Here is a 24715-nt window from a genome sequence, read left to right on the forward strand (position 1 = left end):
GCCCAACAGTCAGGGTCAAAAATAATTCCAACCAACTGTGTGGGCGTACCATACGTGGGCAGGTCCGTTAAGCAAAGCTGTTTGTTTGTGGCGTTGACAACCAGTTTGTAAATGAGTTAAACGTGGTACAAGCATTTCTGGTGACAATATATAATGTGGCACAATAAGTCATGTGTAGTTCAGTAAGTAGAATCATTTCTTGGGTGTAATGTAAATTAAGAGAGTTTGTTATGTTTCCTTATATGTTTATGAGGAGGAAGTGTTCATTGTGGTAAAGATTTGCGGTACAGCGTTATTTATCACCAGCTACATTTTCAGGCAGTAGATCCAGTGGATCGCCAGTAAGTGTCGGTGTTGCTACATGAGCAATGTCTGTTACGTGGAGCCACAGCGAAGTCTTGCGTGAATACGTGACAGTATGACAATCTCTGTGTACAAGATGGAAGCAGAAAACACTGTCTTGCGACTGTATACCTAAAGCAGTGGTCGCCAAACAACGGCCCGCGGGCCGGATGCGGCCCGCCTCCACATTTGGTCCGGCCCCCTGAACAATACCAGAGACGCATTAAGATTTTTTTTCAGTCTGCACAATTAATCGAATTTTAATTGCGATCACGATTTTGGCTGCCACGATTAAATGAGCATGATCGTCTGCGATATTAACGTTTAAAATACGTGCTCTGCTACATATCAAATCAAACGCTTCCTGAATCAGCCAACCACCAGGGGGCGAACGAGATGAGAGCTGTCATGCGCGCACCCTGTAGAAGTAGAAGAGTAGAAGAAGCAGAAGAGGCGAGAGACGGGAGACGGGAGCTTGAAGGACGAGTACTTGTGCTTAATTTATTTACACGCCGGCATGTCATGTCTGTCACTACATGGTCGCGCGTTTTCAATTCCCCTGCTCTCTGTATCGCGCACGGCGGTGTTCCGCCCCGATCCGCGCGCACGATGCAACAGTCGCTCACCTGCGCGTAGCACCCCCCCCCCCCATAATCGGGCCCTAGGTCAAACGATATGTTCAGTGATGTGGCCCTCACAGGAAAAAGTTTGGGGACCCCTGACCTAAAGGCATATTTTTGTATTTTGCAGGTAAGCTGGTGATGTTAGTCAGGTACCCCGGGCTAGTACAATGTTATACTGTATGTTGGTGGCACCGTGTTAGGTCTTGTAAATGTTTATTTGTGACAGTATTAACTGTGTAAGTTTAGCTAGCTAGCAGCTAATGCAAGATTCCCGACAGCCGTGGTAATGAGCCCTCGTGTGAGGGAGCCTCCGAAGCTCATATTATCGTTTCGTTACGACTGTTAGTATTAAATATGGTGTTATGCTGAGCAACATTTAGGTGTATGGAAATGTATAAGACAAATATAACGGCATATTACCCTCAAAGGAGTTTTCGAGGAGGTGTAACTGTTAATTGTGTGTATTTGTGGTATTTTGAAACCGTTAATGGTGAACAAGAAAGGAAATGAGAATCTGTGTGTACAAAATGAAAGCAGAAAAAACTGTGTAGCGACTGTATACCTAAAGGCATATTTTTGTATTTTGCAGAACATTTTCATTAAATGTGTAGCACCAGATTGAGCCTGTGTGACATCATTCTGTGCACCGCTATATAACATAGCATTTGACTGTGGTGTTGTACAGGACAAGGCCCTTTGTGTGTGATTCACAACAGGTATGCCTTCTGAGCCAACGGTCTTGCAATATCTGCCTCTCTTCTCGGGAGGGAAAAGGTAAAGCAGACGTACGCCGAACTGAAAGCTCCCGAGTCAACCAAGAATGGAACATTTCTACCTTTTTAATAGTTAATTTGACTTGTTAACTTTTTAAAACCTAAATTTTCATTTGAATACATCTGGTATGTGGGTGTGAGGGATGTTTGTCTGGTTTCTAATGTGTGTATTGAATGTATAAGTTCGTCACAGTCGGAATCTAAATTGAACTCACCCTCTGTGTTGTGATGTGAGTGTGTTGGTCAGTCCCTCTCTGGCCTCCGCCCCTCCATGGAGATTGTGGACATTCTCATCACCAATGTTCGGGTTGGCACACAAAGCCTTCGGGTGGGGTGCGTGCCGAAGTCTCTTTCTCTATGTCTGTCTTTTCCTCCACGCCCTCTGCCTCGGTCTCCTGCTCTGCCTGTCATGGCCTCGTTGAACCTGGACGAGTGGAACGTCGTCAGGTTCATTGACTCCTTCAAGCTGAGGAACAGAAGAACTGCTCTTGTCTTTGAGTTGCTGGATATGACTCTATTGGACTACCTGATTAAGATGAAAACTGTGAATTTACATGATATCAGGAGTGTAATCCAACAGGTATGGATACAGTAGCATCGGACACAACACTAAAGTCAAAAAGCTTCCGGGCCGATTTCTTTACTTAGAGACAGCATAGCGGAGAAATCCGACTGGATAAAAGCTCTGCTTAAAACAAGCTGCAATTGAGGAAGACAGTAGCTATGCAATGAGATAATAAGCTAATGGGAAAGATATTTAGAATACATGTAGTGTATTTATGAAAAATTTGGAAATTATAAAATAGCTATAACTTTGGGATTCTGTCAGTGTCTAGGCCAGCAGAGAAGGCCTTGCTGGTCCTGAGGGCCCACCACTTAGCATATAACTTAACATTTATTAATAATAATAATTCAATGCTCCTTTTAGACACCAACCGTTTTATCGTCAGTGACTTTTAAAGTAGAAGGAGTTTGTGGCTTTCAGAGTGAGTGTAAAGGAAAGTGATGAGGCTCTGTGTGTGTGTGTGTGTGTGTACACATATATATTAATACTTGTACTTTTGACTGACGCTACAGTTGTGTACGTGTTGCATTGTGGGCAGGGCTGTGGTGAATGGTCGGTTTCTCATCTTTGGCTTGTGAAAGGTGAACTCATCTTTTCCTCCCCCCACTCTGCGGCCACACCGAGTATAGTGACGGGTTGGGGGTGTGATGATGGGGGAGAGGCGGAAAGGGCTTGTGTTTTATAAGAGCCAGAAACTTGAATGATCAGAAGGACAAATAGATGTTTGCTTATTGCAACAGCAAGACTGTCTTATTGCTTTGATAACAACTCAAGCAAGCAGCAAGATTATTTTCTGTGGGTGATTCAGATTGTCTTAAGTTTGTGCTGAGAGATACTATACTCAACAGTCGAAGGACAAAGCCAGAAGATGACATTCAGCCTGGCGTTAACCGCTCTTCTTTGCTTCACCACATGGATGAGCGTTGTCCATGCAAGTGAGTACCGCAAAAACGTTCAAGATTTTTGGTTGAGTGTTTCTTGGGTAAAATGAAGGGTACTTAATCTTTGTTTCTTGATGTCTGTCTTGTTTAGCCCATGCACCGGAGTCCAGCTGTTGTGACGCGCTGTCAACCACAAAAGTCCGCCGTGAACGTATTCGGGATTACACCATTCAGACTGATGGCGACTGTCCGGTCAAAGCCGTACGGTAAGTAGTCCTGCCAACTCACAATGCAATTAAGCCATAACTCAATTTAGGGTTCACCCAAATCCCACCCAAAAATAACACACAATTGAGGAACATATTTCCTCACTTACCTCCAGTGGTATACGTAGCCATGTGTTTTATTTGCCCAGGTTTCAGATACAGTATCTGTCTGTGAGATTTCTGCCTCATCAACAATACAATAGGAGTGCATGGAATTTCATTTTGAGAGCATTGGAAAATTAGATTAAAAAAAAACAGCAAACATCTCTTTTCAGAAAGTGTCCCTGCCATTCTGGATAATCTAACTGTCAACAGTTTTCATCGGAACAACTTACTACAAGAAAACAGTCCCTTTAAAAACAGTTCACAGTGAGAAATGAATTTGGAGTAACAGGGATCCTTTCTGCAAAGAGATGCTGCTGTTATTTCTTTAGTACCAATTTTCAATGCATTTGTGCTTGAATATTTCAAAACCTAAACAAACTATCCACTAAAGCTAATTGAGAAAACCAGATTTTGTACTGACATGAAAATGATTTGATAGAAGTGCATTCATAACAATATTAAAACGATTCCATTAATAAATCACAATCAATTACAGGTTTCACGGAGAGAATGGAAGGACGATCTGCTCCGACCCTGACAGTGACTGGGCGAAAAGAGTCATTCGGATGGTGGACGAGGAGAAAAAAAAACAAAAGGCATTGCAAGAGAAGGGACATAATGAAGAAGAATCAACAAGCAGCATCACACCAGCGGTGTCCCTTCCATTAGAAACCACTCCACAGAAGAAAGGCAGACATGGAAGCACACTCCAGAAGAAGAAGTCCAAGGGACGGAGAAGGGGAGGGAGAAGGGGCCAGAAAAAATGTGTGTGAGGAATCACTAGACAATTTGAAATTACCACAGTCAGCAAACATGACTCCTTCCAATTGTACATGTCCTGCCATATTCTGTGAATAGTAAACAACCATGAAACAAAAAAAATACCTTTATATATTATTGTATCTATGACTACATATGTATTGTATATTTAAATATATTTTGATAAATAAATGTGTATGTCAAAAGAGCATAAAGTTTGACCTTTTCCAGGCATCTGCCAATAAATTCTTCTTGAGCAAATTTGGTGTTTTTGTTTCACACGGGGCACTGACATCGGTCTCCTGGGTCAAAGGTCGGTTTAAGTTTGAACCGTGTGGATTTTTGTGGTCTTTATACCTCCTGGTTCATGATTAGGTGGATAAATATAAATTGATTTTGTGGATTATCTACAAATGTCAGTGCTTTAATTTTCTTAGGTATAGCTATGAATTCATGTGAAAAGCCTGAACATAATATGTGGCAAACACTATGTTGTTTTGACATTGGTCAATGCAGTGTTTTTTAAATGCCATTGCAGTCTCACTGTGACTGCAATGGCATCAAAAACTGTTCTGGAGTCAGGGGTCTGCAATCATTTCCCTGGCTGTTTCCTTACTTTGGACGTGTCATATGATCGTTTAAGTCCTGACTGTCTCTGTCTGGTTCGGTGGCCAGACTCTGACGGAGCAGTATAGGCCAGAGAGCAGATTGCTGTGATAATGCTGGTCATTTATCCTTCATGTATAGAGGTAAATGCTGCATACTCTTATAGTTACATATTTGTATTGAGCATTATCATATTGAGCATCTCTATGTTATACTCACATATCAAAATATCTTTTTAACCCACTGTGACGCACACAAAATACCACAGAAACTCCACAGATCTGTCTGTCACCGTCAAGAACATTAAAAAAAACGGTGGTTGGTTGGAACAAGTTGTCCACATAGAGATATAGTACTGCAATAATTATTAATACGCAGTAAGTAATTATGCATACATGTTTGAGTTTTTTTTTGCTTTATAATAAATGTATTACTTTCTACCCTTACTCGAATGGAATCTAAACCTAAAAATAATCGACAATCACTTTCGTCATCATTCATCTAACTGTTAAAGCAGAATCTCTGTCTGTCTGTGTTCTTCGCATATCTCAAAAACAGCTCATCTGGTCTACTTTACACATGTTAGGTGTATTGCTGGGGACCAAAGGGAGCGCTGTGTCGAATTTGTTGCAATTTGGACACCAGACACGTTCATTATTTGTATTAAAAGAAAGTCCAGCATGTCCTTCTCAGCGGGCAGACGCTCATTGACCACAGTCCACTTTGGCTGCTGGATAACTTTACAACCAAACTTTTCTTCACACAACGAGCTCAACCGAAAAGCCTACACAGGAACAGCACCACTCTGCCTGTGCAACTCAAATTGTGTACGTTTTTGCCTTTTATACAGTCTATGGTTTTTGCCATACGTACACATAACACTAATAAGGTTGCCGCCACCCACACAACTCCTAAGCCGGCCCGGACGCCTTTGTGTGTCCCACTGGCTCGCTAATGGCCGCTGCTCTGCACTGTGCTCATATACTGCGGTGGAGATAGCGCTGATAACGCAGTGCTGACCCATTTTTTAAGTGCTTTGGGGACTTTTTGTAAGTTATTTTGGGCTACAGTTAGTTAGAATAGTATTCCATGGTTTTCATATCTAAAGATCAAAATGCATCTATAGCCGTTTGGGGCCCTTTTATTTTGGCCCCCAGGCCTAGGTTGCCTACCTTGCCTAATACTAAAGTCTGCCCCTGTTGTTTGTTCCTGTGAACCAGAGTGTATTTCACTGGTGTTTGTTACTGTGAGTAGCCGCAACATGGGTGTGTGACGCAACTGTCATGGAAGCTGTAATGCTGAGGGCCCATGAAGCGCAGCGTTGAGTGTGAAATTGCGTTCACATTGTTTTGTTTGTTTTTTCTCTCTTTTCAACCAAAAGAAAAACTATTTAAATGGGAAAGTGGTAAACAATTTGTTAGTAGCAAAGGCTTGTATATTTGTGTCTACTAGTGATGTAGTAGTATGTGTGTGATATTTGTGATATTCTTTTGCTGTCTTTGTCAGGGATGTGTTTGGCTTTATTTGAAACTATGGGGTTGGCATACCACCACAACCGCCACATCCTGAATGCTCAGTAGAGCATGCGTCTTTGCGAGTGCATGTTTCTGTTTATCAGATTTAGCAGAAGAGTTTCCTCTATTCTAAGAACATTAAATACAAAGTGACAAAACCTTAAAGAGGTCATGCAGCACTGAACATGTATGACAGAACTGTCAACCAAATACATAAATATCTACAAATGTTGGTGTAAAAACATACAAGGAAATGCTGACTTATTAGAATCTCATCGTCATTTTTATATTTACAATGAAGTTACCGTAAGTAATGCCAAAGGTGTCAGTTACAGTGACTCATCTCATTTTTCAGTGCATTGTTTTGGTTTTACAGCACACAACTGTTTTGGTTCACTCTCATTACTCTCATTTACCCTGCAGCAAAAATGCCCCAATAAAAACCACCACGCTGTATGCAGACAGACAAAGCTGGCGACCAGCTGGTGAACATGTAGCAGTGCATTAAAAAACATTAAGAGCCTGCATGCATGCATTTTCCTCAGGAGTTGGTAGAGACCCAAACAGAGCTAAAACAAGAATGAATGTTGGACTTATTCATCAGGAGTCCAGAAACACAACTCCAAATGCATGTTGCTCTGCATCTGCTAATGATACTGTTACTACCCTGTTTGGCATGTTAACTTAACAAGGTGATAACAACTAAATGTGCTGTTTACAGCTTGTTCTGACGCCCCCCATGTTAAAAAAATCAACAACAAAGTCATAATAGAAATATGACTAATTATAATTAATAGTCATGTTTCCATTTTTATTACTGCTCTCATTATATGTATAATTTCTATCATATGCATTGATGTTGTAATTTCATTACGTTGTTTATTCTGTACACATGACACATTTTTTCTCCTTGTTTAAAGGTTTTCTTTGGGGGAAGTTATTCCTTTTTGCGAGGGTCCAAGGACAGAGGATGTCGTTTATTCTAAAGCCCTCTGGGGCAAATTTGGGATTTGGGATATTGGGCTAAATGAATAAATTTGAATTGAATTGAATATATAAACCCAAGCCAAGCCCCCTGCTTATACAACATAAAGAGCCATGTGTTGAGTATGGACCAATAGTTTACTGACAACAAAATGATTCCTCTGACTGGAGAATGTGTTCATACAATGTTTAACTTTCATTTTGTGACATGACTTGTGTGTGTGTGTGTGTGTGTGTGCTATACGTTTGTGTGCACTGGAGAGGTGTTTTGTGGATAACCCATCAGGAGGAAAGTGCAATCTCACACTGCTTTTTTTGGCTCCATGCAACGTGAGACTGGATCTAACTCACTGTGGCATAGGAAGATATTCATTGTCATCTTCCTACACACACACACACACACACACACACACACACACACACACTGAAAGCATATATGGATATTCCAGCCCTCATGATGGACAATAATGTCACTTACAAGCCTCAACACCAATAATGTGATAGCCATAGGTATATATCAAACTGACAAAACATTCACACGAATATTTACGCTTGTATTTCGTCACAGTGGAAGTAACTGCTCATGCATTCAACAGCTCAGTCACACACGTGGCAACAATGGTGGGCCACTAATTAAGGCGAGGGGTGGGGAAAACCCATTGCACAGTGGTTCGAGCGAACGTTGCATTAACCTCAAACGCTCTCCACTTTAAGCCCCTCAAACCTCCAGTTGTAGCACACTGAGACCGAGCTGTACTTTCTCTTTCCTCCCACGCAAAGTAAATTACAGTTTGCTTGATACCTTTTTTTTTCATTGTGTTAACGCCGCCAGATGATGGAAACATGTTAACTGAAAGCCCCTAAATCTTCCACCTGGTCAACCCGAAGCCCACCATGTCACACAGTGAGTGAAGGTGGAGCATGGCGGCCACCAGAATGGGAGAACATGATTAAACCGAGTTGTGAACTGTGAATGACTCACCCACGGTCCATAGACCACACTTAAAGTACACTTTTGAGTAAAGAAAGTTGGGCTTTGCAGAAGACAGGAAAATCCTTATATGTATCACACATATATATATATATATTTTTTTTTTTGTGTGTACAAATGAAGTACAAGAGATGAGAAGAAGAGATGAGAAGAAGGCGCCTCTAGATGCTAAGATACTGATTTTAGCTTCGACAGTAATCTGTCTATAACACACAATCACCAAAGCCGTGACATTGTGACCATTTTTATTAGGTAATTCACTCAGAATCATTGCATAATGAAAGTATTATTTACAGATTTACAGTCATCAAATAAACAATCTCTCTCTCTCTCTCTCTTTCTCTGCATAAAAATATATATTTATACAGAGAGACAGAGAGAGAGAGAGAGAGAAAGAGAGAGAGAGAGAGGGAGAGAGAGGGAGAGAGAGAGAGAGAGAGAGACCAAAGAAAGACCCCCCTAACTGCCTTTGTCACTTGTTAATGTGTAACTAAGAATACTAATAACTTAACTAAGTGAACTCAACTTCACTATATTTCGGAGGAAAACATTGTACACATTGTACGTTACGGTTTTACAAACAAAACATACGATGGACTTAACAGTAACATGCTAACTACACATGTACTAATAATGTAAGTTTTAATAGTGTAACAGTCACAGGGGACATTATTCTGCACTTGGTGCTTTTAATTATGATACTTTAGGTATAGGCTACATATTGCTGATAATACTTTTATTGAAGTAATATTATGAAGTAATATAAGCAGGAATGTTTGGGGTATTAACAGTCCGGTTCTCCTGTTTTTACTTTACAGTAGTAAAAGCTCTGAATATGTTTTACTCCTCTTTGGACCTTCTGCGACTCAAGAATCTCTACCATCTTTTATTGCACCAAGAGTGGCACTGCCCAGAGACTCAACTATGTTTACATAGCAAGTCGTTGTTTTGTGGCCTTTTTTTGGAAATGAAGCGCACAAAGAGATGAGATACGGAGACGAGAAGAAGGCGCCTCTAGATGCTAAGATACCGATTTTAGCTTCGACAGTAATCTGTCTATAACACACAATCACCGAAACTTAGTCGTGACATTGTGACCATTTTTATTAGGTAATTCACTCAGAATCATTGCATAATGAAAGTATTATTTACAGATTGACATACAATTGAAAATTATACACAAAAAGGTATCATTTCACCGAACTAAAATGATGTAAGGACTTTGCAGTAAATATGAAAACATTCAAAAGTCTGTGGAACTCAAATGGTTAAAGAGAGTTTTGGAGCTATGGCCTTTTCATTTTATTTTCTATTGTGTGAGCGACGGTGTTTGGTAAAGGTAGCATGTTGGATGTTCCAGTCTTTTCCGTCTAGGTAGGCCATGCTGGTCTTTGTCCACACGTTCTCTGGGTCAGAGCAGATCCTCTTGTCTTTCACCGATGTAAATCTATTGAAAATCACAACAAAGAAAATACACATTCAGTAACATGTTGCAACAGTATTGAAGAAAAAATCCTGAATTATTGTGGTTTATTCTGAAAAACAATGCACCACAGCATACATGTACTAAACTTTGAGAAACACTGCACATGAATCCAACGTTGAACAGACTGGATGACTTACACTACTGCGTGTATGGGGCATGACGGTCTGTACTGTTTGTAGTAACTCTTCAGATTTTCTCGGTGGATTTGAACATTTGAAACTTGAAGACAACAACTGGCTATCCCACCTTTGAATAGAGACACAAGACTCCATTGTTATCATCATCATGTTTTCCATAATCATGAAATAATATATCACATCATATTAAATAAATATAAAATACACATAAATCTTCACATTGTTCTTACCTTGAGCTGAGGCTGTGGACACCATGATAGTTACAAGAAGAAGTGAGAGAAAAGAAAGGCTTGCCATTGCTTGTCTCTGGCTAAAATAGATATGATGCTTGTGTCTGCTCTGCAAGCCCTTTTTAAGCTCACCAACACATTCATTTATGCAACTTGAAAGTAGAACATGCTGCACCCACAGATATGCACATGGCTGGAAAGTAGAGTACATATTTCCTTCCGCAGCAGCTCACCAGTGTGGCCCTCGCCCCCCGCCTCATTACTGGTGGTCTGAGGGTGTCAAAACATGTTCCACTGGAGGAGGTTGTGGTCTTTGCACGTATCACAATAGCATTTCGTTTTTACAGAATGCTTTTACACTTGTACACAGTTTATACTGTAAAGACTGCCTCTTTACAGTATAAACTGTTCAAATTCTTTGTTTGTTAGGTTTGGAACAAATAAGAATAGATGCAGTGATAAACTGTTTGGAGTCAATACAACCTGGAAAACAAGACTCACACGAAAAGAAAACCTTGTATGTTACTGCAAAGGTCAGGGTTCATTTGGTGACTTTCTACTGTAACACTGAAGCTGTCTAATGTTAGTTTTCTGCTGGTTTTTGAGGTGAGTGTCTCTTTTTGCTACTGAAGCTGGCGTACTCATTTCTGCAACCACAGTGCATGCAGGGGGGAGAAAGCAAATTCCTCTACGCTGCTCTACCTTTCCAGGTTATGCAAACAGACACATATGCACTTACATGAACCAATACATCAAACCGCGGTTCCACTGAAAACCACATGAGTCTGCAAGGACACTTCCGTCGAAGGTTTTGAGTCGGAGTGTCCACATGTCGCTTAGTCATGGCTGGTCAGCTTCTTGAGAGATAAAGTGCCCGTTGTAAATACATCCTTAAACACAGCTAAGTCACAAAATCCCTGCAACAACATCAGGTAGAAGTGAAAGGATCCTCATTCCTCAAAAACATCAGGCAAAATGACATAATACTTAATTAACTCAATACATCATTAACATGTCTGTAAGGAAGACCTTCAGGGTTGACCAAGTGTAAAGTTAGTCATAATGAGTTACACCTATGCAACCCCCATAAAGTTGATAAAGCAATAGTTTGAACATTGAAATCTTACTCTATTTCTATGAGTTTATTTATTGCTGTACATGGGATGCAGGTTTCCTAAATGTCCAACAGGGGGCGCTAACACATTCACTGGCACCTGTCAGTAGAAGTGAAGAAAACCAAGAAGAAGTGCAAGATAAACGATAATTAGCTAAAAGATAATAAGTGAAAGTTAATCAGGACAAAGTGCATTGAGTTTTTAGGACACAGTGGTTCATTAAAAAGATTTTAGGAAGACCCAAATTCATCATGTTATCAATGAAAACAGTATCTGGTGAGTATCTGTTCTGTGCTAATGTTAGCATATTGTTAGCTAGCCAGGTAGTGTTAGGTCTATTTCCATGACTGTGATGGGGAAGAGTTGTGATATATGTGACAGTTAAATGAATGCAATGTGCTATTTGCCAGCAGAAATGCTCGCTGCATTTCATTTCAGAGTTAAAAAGGAACGTCATAGGGTTATAATATAAATGCAAGATGTTGTCATTTAATATTCATACAGTAAACATGAACAGTGGCTGTATACTTGCTGGATATGTTGCCTGATGTTAAGGTGTTTTTTCACAGTCAAACTGTGTGAGAGCCCAAGAGATGCTGACCGACACATGAGGAAGGAAAGAAGGACCATCCCAGGATTTGGGCCACGATACACTTGGATTCCAGGTGAGCTTTAAAAACGGTATAAAATGATATTTGTTTTCTTTTTAAGGCCTGTGTTTATTTTATCAAGCAAATTGAAAGCAAGCCATTGAAGGGTGATTTCAATTAAGGTACTTTCTTGAGACTGTCCCAAGAAAAATGACAACTTTTGTCATTTATTCATTGTTTTCTTCTAGCCATGAATTTTAGGATTTTCTACTTGTGTAAAATGGCAACGTGAAAACAAGTGACAACATGAAAGGGGACGCGTGATGTGATAAACCTAGAGATTTATCACCTGAATGTGCAGATTGACTCGGCTTTAAGTAGCTTTATAGTGAGTTTCAGCTCTTTACTTTCTCTGGACCGCAACTCTACTGTTTTTCTTCATTCTCACCACTCTCATTGTGTTTTTTTCGGGTGCAACAGGCAGCTGTTTTCAGCAACAACAACAACAACAAAAAACCCTGTTACCTGCTCACCAAACAGCAGACAGACACAGTTAGCGACGAGCTGGTGAACAAAGCTGAACCTTTAGCAGCTAAAGAGCCAGATATTTACCTCAGGAGACCAACAACAGAGCACAAAGACAACCATCATGTGGACAAAAACACGACTCCCAACGAATGCTACTGTTGTTCTGCAACTGCTGAATGTGTAAAAAGGCAACTGATTTCTAGTTTGCCACATCAACTTAAAAGGTGAAACGTCCATGTTCTGCTGCACCTAAATCAAACTAAACCTTAACCATAGTAGCAGATCCAAAAACAGGTATATAAATCATGTTTTGTCATTTAATTCTTTGGCTTGTATGACCTTTTTTTGAGCATGCATTGTGTTGTTATTTTCATAAAGCAGTAGTTTGTGTTGATAGAGATGTATTCAGAGTTTCACTGGCTTCCTTCACAAGTAAAACATCACCGGTTTGTAGAAAGACAGCACAGAGTTAGTCACTTTTGCTTTGAGTCTCTATCTCTTATTCAGATGAGACAAAGGGACATGACAAATAAGACTATTTAATCTCATAATGCAGAACACAAAGTGGATTATCACTCGTGTTGTAGCAAACTGAGACCATACATAAGAAGACAGAGAAGTGAACGCAGAACTTAAAGATAGAGATCAGAAATGCAACTCCCCGGCAGCCACTAAGTCATCTTGTAATCAATAAGCTCCGATGAAGCTGTCGCCCCAACACTTTATCGAATGACTATGTAAGTGGAATTTTTTTAGATCGGTCTATTATGTTTAATTGACTCTGTCCAGTCCCTCTTCACTGATAGTCAGATATTATGATTGACGAATAATCAATGATGTATCCCTTAGTTGTACCGTCGAGTGCTGAGGTCTGCAGGGCACTGATTCACTTTACGATTGTTCACCTGAGGATTGAACTACATTGTTCTCTCATTTGGAGCTAATAAAGATAATGATATGAGAGAAGAAAAAGTCCGACACAATCACAGTTACAGTCTTGATTTAATCTTTTCGATCAATTGCCATGATGTAAAATATAAACTTGTGAATGAGGCTCATAAAAAAAGGAGAACTTTCTTTTTCACTTCAGAAAGTGCATATGTTTCACAATGTCTTTATTTTAGTGCAGCCGATCACACTGCTGATGCTTCCTTCCTCATTTTGAGGAAACATTTCTGCTTTTCATTTAAAAAGAATTCTAGCGTTTCATTCACCAAATCCAGTAAATACATGCCTGTACATGCCTTCAATATCAGCTGACTCGGCTGCTTGGTGGCTTAACCATCTAAAATGCTTAAGATGTGTTGCTACAAACCATTACTACATGCAGTTATCCATCTTCATTTACTGTTGTATTATCATCAAGCACATGCATTACAAACACACTAACTAATAAAAAAGAGTCCTTCTGTGATACATGCAACATTTGAAATGATAGTTTTGAGAGTGAAACAAGACTACAAAGGTGAGGAAGTGCAGATTAGGGGTCAGTGCGAACTTCCTGACTCTTTATGTCCAAAGATCATAATACTGTATATTTAAAGGGTTAATAAGGATTGTTGATTCATATTTCAATGACAATGATTTCCTCACCAGGTGCTGAGATTCATAGATGTTAAAACAGAGAACTGATATATATTTGACCTTAACTCGACTTTTTTTGTTATAATGACTATTATAATGAATATTTGCCCGACATAACTAGCTCGCTGCTGTGTTACCAGATCATCTGAAACACTGTGTCTGAGAAACCTTAATCCCACACATAAACACACATGTGTGGAGATTTTCTTTCTATTTTTTCTTAGTTATCAAGAGATCCTACATGTTGCACAGCAGACACCCCTGCAAGCTCAAAGGTACTGTCATCATAAGGGAACAATAGGACACAGACATGGATTTTTACGAGGAACTAAGCTTTGGGCATCATGAAGGCTTGTTTTTTAATTAATTTCTAAAGGTCTTGATATTGGAGCAGTAACACAATTAATCCCCAGGATCTTTGCATTTTGCTGCCATTGTTTACTGTAAATTCATTAGTTTTTGGAGTCACTCAAAACACTGAACACTGGTGGTTCTATAATCAAATACTGTTTGTCTGGTAAAGTAGGCTACATACTATTATAGATGACTTACTGCCTCTTTACATTAAGTGATTTAAAAATATGTGTTGTTGTAATATATATATATATATAGCAAGTATTAATGTAAAACATTCAGTAAGTATGATAATACAAAGCAAATAAAGGCCAGTCAGAACAAATCTATTTCCACTTGTGTTTTGTGGGAAAACTGGCAACCTAGTTTTACTGGCAGCGAGGAACCTGATTCTTAGTCTTTTTGGTTATTTGGCAGCTTTTTATTGAGCTACAAGTAAGTGAAAAAAACTCCCTTCTTAGTTTGTAGTAAAGCAGATATTCAATTTAGAAAGGAATGCATTTGTACTTGCAGAGTAGTTTTATCTTTTATACTGTCTGAATTGTGTAAATACAAGTTGAGACTTGTAACTGAAAGAACGGAACGGCAAAGCACAAATGACCAAATTTGGGTGAAGGATGATCGGAAATATGCGGTGGAAAGCCTTAGGATCTTCTTCCTTCCCCTTTTCTCATCCTGTACTGACCATGACTGTCAGCACCAGAAAAAAGAAGGGATAGAAAGAAAGAAAGAAAGAAAGAAAGAAAGAAAGAAAGAAAGAAAGAAAGAGGACACTTTGGTTGGAGTGAAGAGCACGTGATGCTGCCTTTACATTATTGCTGACATCAGCATGATTTGTGAAAAGAATCATTTAAAACACCATAAGGAAGAGGCATCAGAGTAAACTCGATCGTTAACTGTCCAAACAGAATCATATCAATCCATCCATTCAGTGTATTTATCTGTTCTCTAGTCTACCTTCTTCAGAGCCCTGGATTGTGTCAGAGGGTCGGAACAACCTGGACAGGATCCCGATTCATTTATAAAGACGCTGACGCTCAAACATGTACAGGCAAATACATTTCCCAATTGACCTTAACTTGCATGTCTTGGGCCTGCGGGAAGAAACACCCAGAGAAAATGAACATAGTACAAGTATGCAAACTCCACAAAGAATAAATACAAGACTATCCAATGTAGGCTAAACCTGTTGAATATCTATAATATTAGTCTATTTGTACATTAATGCATTTCATTTAACTGTTAGTTACGAATAGTGATAAAGTACTTCAAAATGGCTACAACTGTAGCCTTAATCTGAGTACATTTCTTAGTCAGCTCAGTCAATGTCATGATGAAATCACAAAAACGGAAACGGGACGACTACAGCATCACCCAAGTGCGTCCAACACCCTCATACTCACACAATATGTAGAAAGCCCTGAGATACGATTCATCCGGTTAGGTTTCCCTGGTTCCTCTTTTCACAGTATAAATCAGAGGTCTGCTCAGAGGAGATCAGTTGCCTCCATCAGCCAGATCAAACAATCAGCTCCTGCAAAAGAACCTCTGGAACATCTCACGCAGCAACCATGCAGTTGTGCATCAGAAGACTGGCATGCCTGGCTCTCCTCGCCGGGGTTCTGGCGATGACGGCGTCGGCATCCGGTAAGTCTCCTGTCAGAGATCCTGCACCACTTTACACAACTAGCCCGCTCCAGGATCGCTAAAGTACACATAAGAACTTGTACCCTTGCCATGCACAATTGACTTCTGATGGAAGTGTAGGCCAACACCGCCGATATTTATTCATGTTTCATGCTGCAAATGTAAGAGATGGATGCTCATCCTAACAACCAATCCTTTTGTTTGTTTTCTGAAAAACAGCAATTAAGATAACCGAGTGCTGCAAGGTGGTCAGTGCTGTGAATATCACGGCTCCCATCTTGGGCTACAGGGTCCAGAGGAAGAACCTCCCATGTGTCCGCGCAGTCATGTAAGAATCTCCTCCTTATTTTAATAAACAGAGAAGAGGGATGATCAAAAATGTTAACACGTTCTTGGTGAAAATTGATTTGTAGATTGATCTTGTCTCTCTTTTTTTTTTTTTCCTCCAAGATTCAAGACCACAGAGGGAGACGTCTGCAGCCACTGGAGAGAAGAGTGGGTTTTTGAGAAGATCAAAGAGCTTGAGTGAGTCATCTTAGAAAGTCTCCAGTAAAGACCATTTCTGCTAGTTGGGTACTTCAGACGTGATGTATAACGTATGATTATCGGCAGCACACACTGTTAATTTAACTGTTGTCTCCTGTTTGTGTGTCTTGCAGGCAGATCCGCAAAGCAAAGAAGAACACTACTCGTGCTCCCACAACCTCCAGCCCCTAGAAATAACATATCTATATATAATATCTATCGCAAATTGTATCTAATTAATTTAAAAAATATTTAAAATGATTATTCTGTAATATTTAATATTTATTAGCAGCGCTATTTATGTCTTTCCCTTTTCTTTATAATTTGCTGTCTGTGTTATTTCAGCTAACATAAAGCTTACCTGATAAAAGAAACATAAATGAATCTAACTAAGAGGTCTGCTGTATAAAATAAACGTGCTTGTCCTCTATCCACACGTGTCGTTGTTATTTGGTGATAATTGGAAATCAACGGTAGCTGTAGCTCATCAAACGATCATCAAGACCTCATGATGGAGCTGACGCAGGCTCAGTTTTTTTACAGATCAATTCCGCCATCTAGTGGGGACGTGAAATGACTTCAGGACCGTTTAGATAAGAAGAGCGTGTCATTGAGGGAGTCACCTTGTCTGACTGGAGCACCAAACCCCTTGGGGGGGTGCTGATCTGAAATAGCACAAGAGACCGCCTCCCTGTCAGTCAAGTCATGCATTTGTACGAGCTTGGGGGTCAGGACGACTCATCAAAAAGTTTTCAGACACCTTCCAGCAGATGTGCTGGCAGCAGCCTGAAGTACACCAGGCACATGTGTCACGCCACTAGAACATACGCCACGCAGAGCAGCAGGCTACTCAGTCTAGAAAATATACCTTTTAATGATGTTAAAGGACGTCTGTCATCCAGAGTCAGCTTATTAAATGCTACTTGATGGTTTAAAGCACTTTAGCTAAAAAAACTGTTACCATTTTTAAACATTTTTGAATTAAATTTGAACAGTATATTAGCCATAAAGTTATGTGTGCGTGTTGTAGTTTAATGAAATAAATGTGGGCAACAATGATGGAGTATTACGAAAGAAATTTATTGGTTTGTGAGAATAGAATGTTTTAGTACATTTACTTGATTAAGCGGCAGATTCATAGCAGGCAATGAAACAGCAAAGTCACAAAAGCATCTTTTAAAAACAGGAATGTTTGTGTTGTTAACATTTGTTAAGAGGCTAAACACATAATCTACCTCCATCGTCTCAAAGCTGTTCTTCTCAGGTTCCCCTTGGTTCATGATTACATTGATTACATTACACACTGCATATGTTTAGGCAAATAAAAAGTCATTAGCATTTTCTTTTTTCTCAGAAATAATATTCCCAACATGACTGGATTATAGAAGGTTACATTTCTCTAAAACTTTCTCTCAAATTAGCATTTATATCTCAAATTATTTAATTCCAAAGACCAAAAGCTGATTTTTGCTAATAGAAACTTCCGTTGCTGTTCGGGAAGGTTTCTATGCTACTGAAGACAGATCCACTTCCGTCATTAAAGGACGGCTTTACTCATTCTCTCATCGGAGTTTCACCTGCAGCAGGGCCGGTCCTGGACATCCTCTTCAGTTTTGAACTGTATAGAAATAAGAGCTTTTTACTCACAATGCTGCCAAAACAAAAGGAAAGCCCTGGTTCACACACAAAGCTTGTCCTGAATTCAAGGTCCATATCACACTGAAACTAGTTGGTATTTAAAAGTGAGTAGGAGTCTCATACCTGAGTAATTCCAGAATCTTCCTCACCCACTCGTCTTGGCGTGTCGCACATATCTCATTCTTGTTAACAGTGTAGAAACTACAACAGTGAGAAACATCGTCAGACACAGAGAGCGGTACAGTATGCTGTAATTCAGTGTATAGTAGAGATATTATTGTTCATAATGGTGCCCATTTGATAACTCAGTTCTGATACATACTATATTTCTGACAACTTGTTTTGAGAAAAGTTTTCTACAAAATATTGTTTGGGTTTGTTAAATCCATTAGTATTAGATTTAGTCGTGCAGTGACACCGTGCAGCTTTCCAGGAACTTTAAATTTAAATTCAGTCATTGCTTTTTCTTTTTTTTTTTTACAATTCTATCAGTATACAAAATTATTGAGGTTTGATACCGAGCTCTGTTGTGTAATTGGATTTTTTCAATCTTAAAGCCGAGACAGCTTGCATACAAATCATTTATGAACATGATTTATGGAGATATGGAGCAGATCAAACAGCTGCCTTTTTTAGAGTCATGAAATCCACAGTAATTAGTTTTGACTGTAAAATATTGTGGTCGACTAGATCAATGGCTTATTTTCATGGCAATGAATTTTGCAGAAACAACATTAGTAATGCTTTCCAGAAAACTATTACCAGTGTCTTTTGAACATTTTGGAATTAATCCAATCAATCCAATCAGTTGGTCTTCACCAACCCTCTCTTAAAGGTTTGACAATGATATTCAAATGTCATTGTCGAACCCATTCAGATTGAGCCAGGCTTGGCGTTTTCATGGTTTAACACGAGACAGTCTTACATGATCGCCTCGATGTGGCAGTTTTCCTTGGTGGTCTGTTCTCTGTAGCCCATTATACGCTTGAAGGGTATCGGCTTCCTATTGTATCTTGTACAACAGGCTTTGCCCGTACGGGACCCCACTGCGCACACACACATAAACACACGTCACATTATAAACAGATCAGTTAAAGCATAGAGTCTCAATGTAATACCTGCTGTATTTCAATCGGATTGACAAACAGTGAAATGTGGTGAGATAAACTTACAGGCAGCTGGAGCCGGACCGAGCAAGGCCAGTACGAAGCAGAGGAGAACGGCTGTCACGACCATGCCTCTGGGAGCCATGCTAACGGTGCAAAGAACCAGTAGAGAGAACCTACTAAATGCACCACCTCCGTACATATATATATACTTTAAGTAATACTCGTGTTTTTTTTAGCAGCCACAGGTGACAAAAATTGAGGACAGGAAGCCCACTATTGCATCATCACCAAACAAAAGTGGCACACGGTGCACTTTGATCATACAAATTAAACCTCCGCTATGCCATTGTGCAACACCCAGATTTGTTTATGTGGGCGCTATTGCACTGATGCATTAGATTCATACAATTTCCTTGGGCTTCTATCTATATTCATGCGGGTTTTCTTATCATCACACTTTCTTCCCTTCATTTAGTTTTCTCCCAAAGCTACAGCACATCGCTGCATATTTAGCTCTCAGTGCATACGCCTGCCATAATTGCGCTTAAACGGAATTTGTTACACGAAATATTGCCCGCGTCTTGCTTCGTATATTTTCCAGCGTTGACAAAAATGACTGTAATATCCATTGTCATAATTTGACATTGTGGCTTAAAGCTGGAGTCAGAGTGTTTTACATAATCAGCAATCTTAAGATTGTTTTGTGGTGAGAACTGATGGAGAATGAGAGGCTTGTCAAACACCCCCCCCCCCCCCCCCCCCCCCCCCCCCCCTCCTTCGTTAGCATGACCTATTTAGTGTGTAGAAAGCTGACAACTCCAAATCTAGCTCAGCTGACCTAGATAGGCACAACATCTTCAAGTTAGTAAACACTATAGAGTACTGTACACCACAAAAACAACATCTACAAGCTTTAAATGACTAGTTGTAAAAAAAATCAACACCTCCTGCACAGCAAAATACTGTGAACGCTTCATCAGTGCTGCACAGTCACCATGAGTTTTCTGTTACCACATTCAGACGACGTACAGTATGGGATTGGGTCTGGGTATTTTGCCAGCCAATACGTAAACACTCAAATTAAACTGTGACAAGAATATTTTCTTTGTACGCTATTCAGACGACGGAAGGAAAACATTTTTTTTGTTTTGTTGCCCTTTTCACAAGGAATTCAAGAGTGTGAAGGCCGGCAACAGATTAGGGCCACTACAGCTGTCGGGGATTCAGTGTGTCTTGCTCAAGGGCACTTCAGAAAAGCGGATGCTGGAAACCATGCTGCCAGTTGAGTACAAGTATATCACCACATGTAGCTATGATTAACACGTGTGTATATTTGTTTATTTTCTCCTGTGCCCACAGGCATCAAGTAGAATGACTCAACAGCGGAGTAACTTTTCTCCCTTAGAATTAGTCTAATGAGAATCCACGAGAATCATTTAGACCAGGGGTGTCAAAGTCATTGTTGCTCTGGGGCCGCATCGGCATCATGGTTGCCCCCAAAGGGCCGGTTGTCGGCGGGGGGGGGGGGGGGGGGGGGGGTGCTGCTGCTCCTTCGTCGTCGTCGTCGTCGGGGGGGGGGGGGGGGGGGCTGCTGCTGCCACATACGCTGGTGGAGGTGTGCGCGCGCGGATCGGGGAGGAGCTCCGCCGTGCGCGATTTCCATTTTCGGAAAATGGAAATTTTTTGCCCGCGGGCCGTATGTTTGACACCCCTGATTTAGACAGTAACACAATGAGCTGTGTTGACAATTTACTTTGTGACAATAACAATAACAATGTGTATAATGCATGTCCTTCAATGGAACTAACCGGGATAAGGGAACACGCCCTTGTATCTGTATTATTTTCTCTGTGCCGATAGAGGTGTCAGATTAGATTTATTAATTCTATACAGTCGCACTTCAGTATTGCTTTTGTCTGTTACAGGCATCTTCGTCTGCTCTCGTATGGCCTATTTAAGTGCTCTGAGCTGTGTCATTTCGTGACAGTTTCAGAGATCATGACTCATTATGTTCTCGTGATAACTTGTGCCCTCCTTGAAACCTCCTCTGTCCTCCCACTTGCCAGTCAGGCCCACACATCTCAATTTAGCACATCACACACACACACACTCACGCCACATTCGATGGTGTCCAGCAGCAGTTTGTGCCACCGTCGTCCATTGGGGGGCAGTGTTGTTTAGGTCAAGCGTGACATGACAAATGGATGTGAAGTGAATGTCACACACAACCTGAATATCTGTCATAACAGCAGCAGCGGACTGCTAGTTATATGTGAAATGCAAATCAAGCTTATTCTTTCTAAAACCGTAGAATACGTTTCAGCGCTGCTGCACACTGATGTCATTCAGCAGCAGAGAAACAAACATTCTCCCCCACAGCCAATGCTATTCTGTCACAGTGCAGGACAATGGTTTCACAAGTTCAGTTGCAGTTTTTACATCGTGGCTTCTAATCCATGCTCCTTCCGTGTGTTTGCGATCCGTTGCGACTGCTGATAAAGGAAAAGGTAACATGATAAACTGGACAATCGTCTGGTTTGGCAGCATAATCCTTGCTAATCCTCCGTAAAACACGGCCTCTTATCGTCATCTTGACTTTCCTCACTGAAAGATGGTTATTTTCATTATTGAGTCATTGAGTGGGTTTTTGATCATACTATTAATCATTTTAAATAAGAAAATCACAGAGCAGTAATTGGGAATCATGTTATGATAATCTGTTAGTGGTTCAAGTGTTTGTATTAAACATAATGCCAATAATTCAGTTTTAGCTTCTTTAATGTGAAGATTTCACTGCTTTCCTCTGTTTCAGTCTCAGACTTCTGTGTAAACAATCAAAACAAACTATTTGCAAATGTCTCCTTGGGGAAATAACTGGCTGACCAATGATGAAAACAATGATTAGTTGCAGCCTTAAATCCTCAGTCTAAAAATAATTCATGCCTAAAAAAGGCATAGCACATGTTACTAAAGTTGAAGTTACTAAATTGATTTATTTTCTGCAGACTTTCAAACAACAACGATTTTAAAAAGAAGCAGTGAACCCTCACATCTGAGAAGCCATATCCAGAGAATGTTTTATTATCTTAACTTCGTAAATGACTGTAACACGCTGTAAACACACAACATTGATCATTATTACCTTGATTGGCTAACATGTTAGCAAACTGTTGCCTATTACACATCCTCATTAGCATTCATTCAAAGAACAGTTACTGTCTTATCAAAATGGTCATTGGTTTATGTTCTGTTTACTTGTTTCCTCACTGCTTCACAAGAAACACTTTGCAACCACTTTTCATGCTTTGTCTCATCAAGCTGCCACTTCATGATCAAAGGCCAAAGAGCATTCTAAGAGCCTTTTCTTATTACGCTGTGATTTTGGTTGATTTTAATTGCAAAGTTTTGACCAGTGCCTTTGCTTGAGGGTGGGTGCGAGACGGACCTTTTCTCCTCCTGGGCGCCTCTCCCTCTCCCTCTCCCTCTCCCTCTCCCTCTCCCTCTCCTTTTGGACTCATACTGGTGGACGGTGGGCAAGAAAGGAGGGAAGGGGAGGGAGGAGGAGGGAGGGTGAGGGTGAAGAGAGGGGGTCACCATTGAGTTGTCCACCCACACAAGGCCCCCTCTGGTCACCTGCGTGGGTTTGGGCCAAAAGAAAGGCAAGGATGCGTGCACACACACACACACACACACACACACACACACACACACAGGCACACACAAAAAGAGCAAAAACAACAGCTTTCTAACCCCAAATGTCAAATGTGGCAAAGGAGGTTGGAATAAAAGTGTTTTAAATTAGCGAGAAACTTCCTCAGAACAACAGAGAGGGGCATTGTCAGTATCCTTAAAAGCCCTTCACAACAGAGGAGAGTTTCAGCAGCGGGAAGATGAAAACACTCTTTAAGCACTTGGCTGTTACATGATCTTCAAAAACATGCCGAGTTTATCATAATTAGCATTGTTCCAGACCGCCAAACCCGTGAGGCACGGAAAACAATGCACACTTCAATATTTTATTGAGGAGCTATGTTGAATTACTTGATGTATAATTATGTGAGCCCGGCAGATTCTGTCCTTGCCGTCTCCTCCTACATCCCATCTGCCCTGTGTGTCCAGAGTGTGGGTGACTGAAGTAGCTGCGGGGGGGGGGGGGGGGAAGATGAGGAATTATTGTGGAAAATTATAAGAAAACTTGTGATGTAACAGTCTGAATTGCACTTCTACTGTTCAAGCCGACACTGTAACATCCACGGCCTCCAAAGGAATGAGTAGTAGAAGACGAAAAGAGGGGGAAATATAGACTTACAGGACCTCTGTGACATTAGGAAGCGCTCAGAGGTATTTTAGTCTGGCAGAGCCAACTCTTGGCCAGGCAGACTCCGGAGAATACTGTGAGCCAGAAGAGATGAGAAGAACAGAGGGGAAGAGTGTATAGTGGTAGGAAGAGGAGTATTTTTAGGGTGGTCTGTTATCTTCGGAGGCAAGGGGCGTGCGGTATCACAGCCGGGTCACATCGCCGAGGGGGGAAATAGAGCGGGCTTTCCGCCGAGACGGCAGATAAGGAGGAACAGAACAATGAGATCTCTCTCTGGCTCTCGAGCGCGCGCTCACACGTCCACGAAGGCACACACTCAGAATCTGGTAACCACATCCACAGGAAGGACTCGCTGCAGCTTCGCTCTCACACGTCTTCTCACAAATGCTGCTCACAAAGGGGCGACCTGAGAGTGTGTTATTGCTCCGGTGACTGGCAGACTAAACCGACATTATCATAGAATCTCTTCACTCTGTTTAACTGTCTTTCTCGTGCTCTCTTTCACTCTCTTTCAATCTCTCCCGTAAAGGAGCCCTCTGAAGATGAATATGCCAGCAGAACAGATGGATGGAGGGAACATCTCATCACTCTGACACCATGTTTATGCAATCACACACAAACACAAACGAACTCCATGTGCACACACACACACACACACACACACACACACACACACACACACGTATACAAGCAGAAACAAGATGCTGATGGAGATTTCTTCAATCATCAAAGTGAGCGAATGATGCACGACCACACACACGTTTGGTGTTTTGGTGTTTTTGATGAAACCTTCTGTTCGCTTCTTCCTTTGTTTATACCGAACACACGCCTGCATAAACACAGACGCACGTCCGCTCGCACACACACATGAATTGAGTAATTCGACCAGACTAGCAGCTGTTATGGAGCGAACCGAGTACCAACGGAACGCCTCTGACATGCTAATGACCCGACGAGTTCAACCGCACACACTCACACCTCACAGATTTAGAAAATCGGACTATTATCTGTCATACAACCCAGAGAATAACCGCCAAGTGGAATG

The 24715-nt window shown here is 40.8% G+C and overlaps 3 protein-coding genes and 1 long non-coding RNA gene across 4 annotated transcripts; 2 read left to right on the top strand and 2 right to left on the bottom strand.

The window, feature by feature from the left end:
* Positions 1-3023: 3023 nt before the first annotated feature.
* LOC306706161 lies at positions 3024-4566 on the top strand. Its single transcript, XR_013767358.1, has 3 exons — positions 3024-3238; positions 3336-3450; positions 4052-4566. It is a non-coding gene; the product is annotated as an uncharacterized lncRNA (long non-coding RNA).
* A 4947-nt stretch (positions 4567-9513) lies between these two features.
* Positions 9514-10522, bottom strand: LOC306706075 (C-C motif chemokine 2-like; the record flags this gene model as incomplete). Its single annotated transcript, XM_079172985.1, has 4 exons — positions 9514-9856; positions 10033-10141; positions 10263-10431; positions 10496-10522. 4 exons carry the CDS (start codon positions 10520-10522, stop codon positions 9712-9714), a joined length of 450 nt encoding a protein of 149 aa, XP_079029111.1. The 3' UTR covers positions 9514-9711.
* Positions 10523-15952: 5430 nt separating this feature from the next.
* LOC306706164 (uncharacterized protein) lies at positions 15953-16994 on the top strand. Its single transcript, XM_079173096.1, has 4 exons — positions 15953-16080; positions 16300-16408; positions 16531-16605; positions 16740-16994. Exons 1-4 carry the CDS (start codon positions 16005-16007, stop codon positions 16795-16797), a joined length of 318 nt encoding a protein of 105 aa, XP_079029222.1. The 5' UTR covers positions 15953-16004; the 3' UTR covers positions 16798-16994.
* Positions 16995-17666: 672 nt separating this feature from the next.
* On the bottom strand, positions 17667-19541 carry LOC306706662 (C-C motif chemokine 20-like). Its single transcript, XM_079173812.1, has 4 exons — positions 19416-19541; positions 19169-19289; positions 18367-18444; positions 17667-18223 (listed from the first exon to the last, which is right to left on the bottom strand). The coding sequence occupies exons 1-4, from the start codon at positions 19492-19494 to the stop codon at positions 18160-18162; spliced, it is 342 nt and encodes a 113-aa protein (XP_079029938.1). The 5' UTR covers positions 19495-19541; the 3' UTR covers positions 17667-18159.
* Between the last annotated feature and the right edge of the window lie 5174 nt (positions 19542-24715).

The sequence above is a fragment of the Pholis gunnellus genome (genome assembly GCF_910591455.1).
Source record: "Pholis gunnellus genome assembly, chromosome: 14".
NCBI classification, from domain to species: domain Eukaryota; kingdom Metazoa; phylum Chordata; class Actinopteri; order Perciformes; family Pholidae; genus Pholis; species Pholis gunnellus.

Bases quoted from the DNA above. Each gene is read 5' to 3' on its own strand.
- LOC306706164 (XM_079173096.1), top strand. From the start codon at position 16,005: ATGCAGTTGTGCATCAGAAGACTGGCATGCCTGGCTCTCCTCGCCGGG. The intron at 16,081-16,299 runs GTAAGTCTCCTG...TCTGAAAAACAG, and splicing joins GATGACGGCGTCGGCATCCG to CAATTAAGATAACCGAGTGC. The intron at 16,409-16,530 runs GTAAGAATCTCC...TTTTCCTCCAAG, and splicing joins CCATGTGTCCGCGCAGTCAT to ATTCAAGACCACAGAGGGAG.
- LOC306706662 (XM_079173812.1), bottom strand. From the start codon at position 19,494: ATGGCTCCCAGAGGCATGGTCGTGACAGCCGTTCTCCTCTGCTTCGTA. The intron at 19,290-19,415 runs GTAAGTTTATCT...GTGTGTGCGCAG, and splicing joins CGGTCCGGCTCCAGCTGCCT to TGGGGTCCCGTACGGGCAAA. The intron at 18,224-18,366 runs GTATGAGACTCC...ATTTCTATACAG, and splicing joins AAGATTCTGGAATTACTCAG to TTCAAAACTGAAGAGGATGT.